The 6,921-nt window shown below is 49.2% G+C and overlaps 1 protein-coding gene across 8 annotated transcripts in view; it reads right to left on the bottom strand.

The window, feature by feature from the left end:
* Positions 1-6,921, bottom strand: part of Xpnpep1 (X-prolyl aminopeptidase 1) — a 50,114-nt gene that overhangs the window by 10,334 nt on the left and 32,859 nt on the right. For all 8 annotated transcript variants that reach the window (XM_027407041.2, XM_027407038.2, XM_027407042.2 and 5 more), the window contains 5 exons: positions 5,273-5,483; positions 3,959-4,048; positions 2,900-2,950; positions 1,675-1,733; positions 1,493-1,570 (listed from right to left, as the gene is read on the bottom strand). In XM_027407041.2, the coding sequence (XP_027262842.1) occupies positions 1,493-1,570; positions 1,675-1,733; positions 2,900-2,950; positions 3,959-4,048; positions 5,273-5,483 (489 nt within the window). The remainder of the gene's footprint in view (positions 1-1,492; positions 1,571-1,674; positions 1,734-2,899; positions 2,951-3,958; positions 4,049-5,272; positions 5,484-6,921) is intronic.

Raw genomic sequence — 6,921 nt, 5'->3', positions numbered from 1 at the left:
ACCCTTATATTTCCACTTGGCTCTGTATTGGTAATTTCCCACAATAGCCCAGTGTGGCTGCAACCCTCAGAAGACTGAGGCAGAAGGACTACAAATAAGACAACCCTGTGCTACACAGTGAGGCCCTACCCCACACAACAAACAGACAACATAAAAACCTAGCAGAAGAAGCAATCAGTATAAGCTTGGGTTCCAGGGATGGGAAGCAAATAGCCAAGATCCATGATAGGCTCACTAGTCTTGGTCTCCAGATCCTGCCCAAGAATCTCTGTGCTAAGAGACCCTACCTTCCCTGTAGAGCTAGGAGTGCATGGGGAAACTTCTAGTGGGTGGAGACCTCTTCAAAGATGCAGAGATTCTTTGTGAAGAGTGGCCCACCTTCCCCATCCCATATTCTAGGATGGCACCACTGTGCTGGGAAATGTCCAAGGGGAAGACAACACTCTAAGTTCACACTCTGCAGTACCAATCCCTCTCCAGCAATAACAAGATCATCAGACATGGCCCCAGCCACTAAGCAGACTTCTAGCAGCCTGCAATGAAGAAACACTGAAGGAGGAGCAAATGGCTTTGGAATTTTTATTGCTCCACCATGAAATTCATCATCGAGTCAGAGTAATATTCCTCTGGTATCTTACATTGGAAAGGAGCGTTCCTGAGAGAATGGTGGTCACATCTGCCACTATCTCCCACACAGCTTCGAAATCTGCCCCAAGAATGACAAAAGACAGAAGACAGGTGTCAAATGCCCTACAGGGAGTGAAAGCACTGAGCTGGGTAAGCTCATGACCACACCTAACTACACTTCCTACCTCACCAACAGGGCTCAGCTCCCAAGTCAACAATGCCCCTCACCCCAGAGTTAAAGGACGCTCAGCCCTGCAGGTCCAAGCACTCTCACAGATCATGTGGTGAAAAGGAAAAGAAGAAAAAAGCTAGCCTGGGATGCTGGCTTCAAGGCCAGAGTCAGCATCTCTCAACCCACAAGAGGCTACCCCCCACCCACTAGCAATGTACTTTTGGGTATTGGGAGTGGTGCTCACACAGGACAGACCAGAACATTAAGAAGCCTGCTGCTACCAGGAAAGAAAACTCCAGAATTCAGTCAAGACAGGAGGATCAGAGACAGTGTCTGAGCCTCAGAATGGAAGTATGGTTAGGTGTGGTAGCTCATCCCTGTCATCTCAGGCTGATGCAGGAGGGTTGCCATGAGGTAGAGGCCAGCCTGGACTGTGTAGCAGGTTCCAGAGCAGCCTGAGCCTCAGAGTTAACAATGATAAAGACAAACAAGGAAGAGGAAACTCCTAAAAGGCAGAGGCTTGAGAACTCAGGAAACAAGGCCTCTGGGATCTTATCTCCCCTGCTTCAGTCTCCACAGACACAGCTGTGGGCACGAAGCCTCTGGGAAAGCTGCCTCCCCTGCTCAGGCCACTGGCAGAAGCAGTGCAAGGCCAGGCCTGTGCTCCTCCGGCCATCCAACCGCATGCCTTACGCGTAGTGAATGATGGCGCCGTTGGGTCCTGTACTGGAGATGGTGGGGAAGCTCAGGTCCACAAAGTCAGCCTGTTGCCTGGAACAGAGACAGCAGGGTCCCTCAAGGCTCTCATGGAGCTGGGAACCATTCCCCTGGCCAAGAAATCCGCACTCCGTTCAAAGGTCTTCACAAGCACTTACCTTCGAAATTCCTCCGCTTTGTCAGCAGCTGAAATCTCAGTTACACCACCTTTGGGAACCTACAAGAAAAACGTGCTTATGAATCTTCACTGAGGGAGCCATGGGCTTCAGCCACGTGAGGCTTCAATTCCCAATGGCCCACACTTCAGGATACATTGTGTCTCCTCCCTAGTAAGGAAGGAACTTTGTCAGGATCCCAACAAAGCTATCTAAAGTAGAAGGGTTTCTGGTTTCTAGTCACTTAACTTTTCCCCAGACTACCTTGTCACAGTGCTATATCCCAAAAATCTCCCATAGTATAGTGCATCTAAGTTTACAATTTCAAAATATCTCCTACTAAGCACCTATTCTAAAACCAATTATCCTAGAAGAATAAAAAGGCTAAGCTCAAAGATATTATAGGTTTAACAACCAAAACCAGGAAGTAAAACAACCTGGCCCTTGGAATGCAATGCAGTCACCATGTGGATTTTTTTTTCTGAAGACAGCAAAGCACACGACAATGCTCACACTACATGATCTTAAGAGTAAAACAAACAAATCACAAAAGACAGCTGTGTGCTCCAAGAAAAACAAACATGATTTACAAAGATGAACAGTTGAAAGTATGGAGAAGAAATTAGTCTAATCCCCTTTTTCCAATTCTAGCTGTTCCTGGTTATTTAAAGGGAGATTGGTACTGTTTAATAGCTACACAAAGAAACTAACATTTTGTCAGCTCCAGGTATGGTCGGGCAAGGATCAATATAACATAAAAAGTTTCATGGCTTAAAGTTCAAAATGTACACACCAAGCCAGCTCACTCCCAATGTAACTAGCTGGCCTGTAGTTCAGGAAGGGCCACTTTTCCTCCCAATGAAATTCCACTTAATTGTCGCTCTCTACCACAAAGCAGCCACAGGGATGGAATTTCTTTCTTTCTCACAGAATTTTTTTTTTTTTTTTTTTTCGAGACAGGGTTTCTCTGTGGCTTTGGAGGCTGTCCTGGAACTAGCTCTTGTAGACCAGGCTGGTCTCAAACTCACAGAGATCCACCTGCCTCTGCCTCTCTCACAGAATTTTATCAGTATATATGCGCAAAGTTAGAGGACACAGGGCCAAGGAGAACACTAAAGCCAACTAAAGCCTTAGGCCACAAGAGCCCAGGGGAGGCCACGGTTGTATCAGGAGTGCTGACAGTTCAGAGTGTTCTACTGCCGCGTGCTCAGCAAGGATAAGAACCAACCTCTTTCTCCAGCCAGTTGAAGAGTTCGCAGAGGGCAACGGCATCCTTAATCTGTGCAAACAACAGAGTCAGGTGATCAGCCGTCCTGTAGTCACCCTGCCAGGACTGCACCCCAGAGCCAAAAAACCAGTGGCACTCAGGCTTTCACTGTGGCTATTGTTCCTGGGCCCCTCCCATTACTGGGACAGAAAAGGGGCTGCCCAGATATTCATCAACTGAGGAGTGTCAGTCAGGAATGAGCAAGTCAGGAGTGGCCCAACCTGAGCACACGGGCAGCTCCTCTAACCAGTGAATTCCACCCTACATGGGCCAGGAAAGGCGGGCTATGGTCAATCTCTGCCAACCTCAGGTCTTGCTTGCCTCATCTGCCTTAACACAATCTGTTTCTTTTCTTTCTCATTATACCACTGCCTCACCACCCTCTACACTATCATCATCAATGCCTCTCTCCTCTCTCTCTCTCCTTCTCTCTCTCTTCTCTCTCCTTCCCTCCCTGTCTCCCTCCCTCCCTTCCCTGTGTGCGTGTGTTTGTGTGTTTAACATTTATGGCTGTTTTGCCTGCGTATATGGCTACACACCATGTGTGCCTAATGCCTACAGAGCTGAACAGAGGGTGTCGAATCCCCTGGGACTGGTAATACTGATTGTTATGAGACGGCTTGTAGGATAGGTATTGGGAATCAAACCTGAGTCCTCCAAAAGAGCAGTCAGTGCTCTTAGCCATTTCTTCCGTCTCCTTTCTTTGTATTTTGTGTTATACTTCATAAGAATTTAACACATTCAATTTTCTGTTTTTGTTTTTTGAGACAGGTCCCACCGTATTACCTGATACTGGCCTCAAATTCATAACCCTCCTGCCATATTCTCACAGGTAGCTAGGATTACAAGCCTGCATGCCCAACACAATAGTTTATTTCATTCTCCCACTGATTCTGGAACACCAGAAGGACTTCGGCTCAGTGAGATTCTGAACCTGTGCCAGGCCCGGCCGGGGCCGCACGGATGAGGAGGGAGCGGGAACCTTCTGACCTCCTCCTCCCTGCACCAGCTGCTACTCACGTGAGCCCGCCTCATGCCTTCCGACTCAGCCAAGTTCTTCACGGCTTTGGCAATGCAGATGGGTGTGTAGGGCATGCAGCAGCGGTGTTCCTGAGGTAAGGCACAGGAAGACGAGAAAAGGAGTTTGCCCAAAGCCAGAGAAACACCCTCTGAGGCAAACCATTAGCAGAGTTCCCAGTCGGGACCCAGCAACTGTCCCTGGAGCCTAGAGTCCTGCCACTTAGGTTGACGCCCTGAGCATGTTCCAGGCAGCTTGAGCTCGCCCAAAGTAAGTTAAACACATCAAATGAGGCATCTTCCTCTACTCCTCACTCTTTGCCACTGCCCACCTGTCAGAGCAGAGAATTGCTTTCCAAGCCTGGAGCACACTGTCCTCTCAGAGCTAACCAAAACAGCTCTCTTGCTGGGAAAAGGAACTTTGGGCTGGGGGGGGGGCGACAAAGGACCTGCAAAAGGACTCCTGCTCTCTCCCTGCTTGTCACTGATTACTCTCACCTGCTGCCTCATCATAGCGTCTGAAGGAGAACCTAGCCCTGTGTGACTGGGTGACTGGGAAGGCACTCAGCATACGTGACACTTGCACAGAGCTTCGGGTCAAGGACACTGAGCTCTGAGTAACTGAGTGGTTGTGTGGACAGAAACACAGTGGCACAATAGCAGGAATGCTGAAGAGCCAGATCTGGGCTCTTGCCAAGGCCCATGTATCTATCAAGGGCCTGGGGCCCAACAGGAGGAAAACCAGCTGAAGGGGCGTGGGTTCCAGTCCTGCCCCAGATGCTAACTAAAGTGAAATAACAGGTGTTGGCTGCTAACCCCAGCCCAGCAAGGACTCAGTGAAGTGTCACTGCCATGCGATCTTAAGACAAATCTTCCACGCCGCAGCTCTCTGGGCCTTGAGTCTCTAAAACATGGGGGGAAAGAAGAGGAAGTGTACCCCAAAATTCAGGTTCCTGTGCTGCCTTCACCCTGGCCACTCACTACCTGCACACCTTACTCGTTCTGTGCTTCATCTGAAAGAATTCTCACAGCAGCACTGCCTCAGACACTGCTTAGAGCTTTTCCTCAGTTACAGTAACTGCTGCAAAAACAGATATATTTAAAGAAGCCCAAGTGCTAATGCCATCTAAGATCATCTTCCATGCCACACCCTGGAAGACATGGACATGAAGAGCCTCCATTCTAGGCTCTAGCTCTGGCCTCATCCAAAGACCACAGCTCAGAGCCCACACCTCACGCCTCTACTCCAGCTCTGTATGACATCAGATTGGCAAACGGGACAGCCATGTTCAGGCGGGTCAGAGTGAGGCCACTCACCTTGGGGATGGCCTCGCTCACAGCATAGCTGGCTTTGTCGCTGACCCACACTTTCTCCCTTGGGGAGAGGTCCGAGCAGAGGGTCTTGAGCTCACTCAGGATGGACTTGTAAGGGAGGACCTGGATTCTATATTCGGCCTCCAGGCCCAAGTCAAGGAGTAGGTGCTGCTTCACACTGGGGGCATCGATTCGGTCCCCATCAATGAAGAGCCTACAGGGCCAGGGGTGGACCCCAGAAAAGGGGGACACATGAATAGGCAAACAAACACAAGGCTCATGTCTCCTGGCAGTCAAAACCACACAGCTTCTCCTCTTTGCCCACTGCCTGCCCAAGCCTGCCCTCCCAACTGCATTTCCTGTCCTTGTAAACACTGTCATCATCCATCCAATCTCCAGGCCAGCAACTGCACCCTGCACCTCCATCAACATCCCAAGACTCTAGCCACATCCCCATCACATCTGTCCAGCAGTCTGCAGCCTTGGCCACCACCACCCAGACATGGGCCACCACCGCCTGCCTCTCAGCCTCCAAATTGCTGCCTCATTCATCCTACTTTTCAGCTCTCATGTTTTATGATTTAGTTTCATGGTGGTGTGGTACCTTCTGGACAGGTAAGAACTTCCCACTGTCCTAAGTTTGCCCTACAGTCCTTTCATTTCTGTTTCCTGCTCATCTTCTGGCCTTGCCTTACGCTGAACCAGCTGAAACACTCCAGACACTGCTCTCCTGCCCAAGGCCTCTGAAAATACCACTCCCCGCACACGTCTTGTTGTCCACTCCTCACCTACCCTTCATTTTTGATTCAATATGATTTTCTCCAGCCACCCCCTCTTATGAGTCTAAGCTAGGCGCTTCGTATGTTCTCTTAACGAGCTGGCACCCATTTCTATGCCTGAATCCTTCCAGGAAAGGAGAGCTCAACTTCCCAACTATAACCCAGGATCCTGCCATTCGTATTCACACCTAACACAGTTGGCATCCAATAAACGGGATGCCCAGATATGAGCAAAGTCCAATGATAAATGTTTTAAACATTATAATGAAACCCACTACTTTAAACAATAAGTAAAAAAGAAAATAAATCAGTATGGTTTTGTTGTTGTTTATTATGTTGCTGCTGGTTACTTGGTTGGTGGATGGGTTTTTTTGGGACAGGGTCTCACTTTGTAGCCTGGGCTGTCCTGGAAATATGTAGATGAGGATGACCTCAAACTCAGAAATCTGCCTGCCTCTGCCTCCTGAGGGCTTTGATTAAAGGTGTGAGCCAGCATGCCTGGCCCTGTCCTACTTAGATTTGGCTGTTGACTTGACACAGCCTACCACCATCTGAGAAGTGCGTCTGAGCTAAGGGACTGTCCAGAAAGACTGGCTGCTGAACAAATCTCTAGGGGATCATCTTGGTTTTCAATGGATACAGGAGAGTCCAGCCCACTGCAGGCGGCACCATTCCCTGGGCAGGCAGTCCTGTGCCATGTAAGAAAGCCAACTAAGCAAGAGCCTACCTCAAGCTCCTTCTTGAATTCCTGCCCTGAGTCCCCTCAGTGACGGACTGTGGTGTGGAAGTATTAAGTCAAATAAGTCCTTCCCTCCCATAAGTAACATTTGGTCAGTGTTTTATCACAAGAGAAGAGAATTAAAACCCCATACA

Source organism: Cricetulus griseus, chromosome 3, assembly GCF_003668045.3.
Source record: "Cricetulus griseus strain 17A/GY chromosome 3, alternate assembly CriGri-PICRH-1.0, whole genome shotgun sequence".
NCBI classification, from domain to species: Eukaryota; Metazoa; Chordata; class Mammalia; order Rodentia; family Cricetidae; genus Cricetulus; species Cricetulus griseus.
This window is presented reverse-complemented; position numbering and strand designations above follow the sequence as displayed.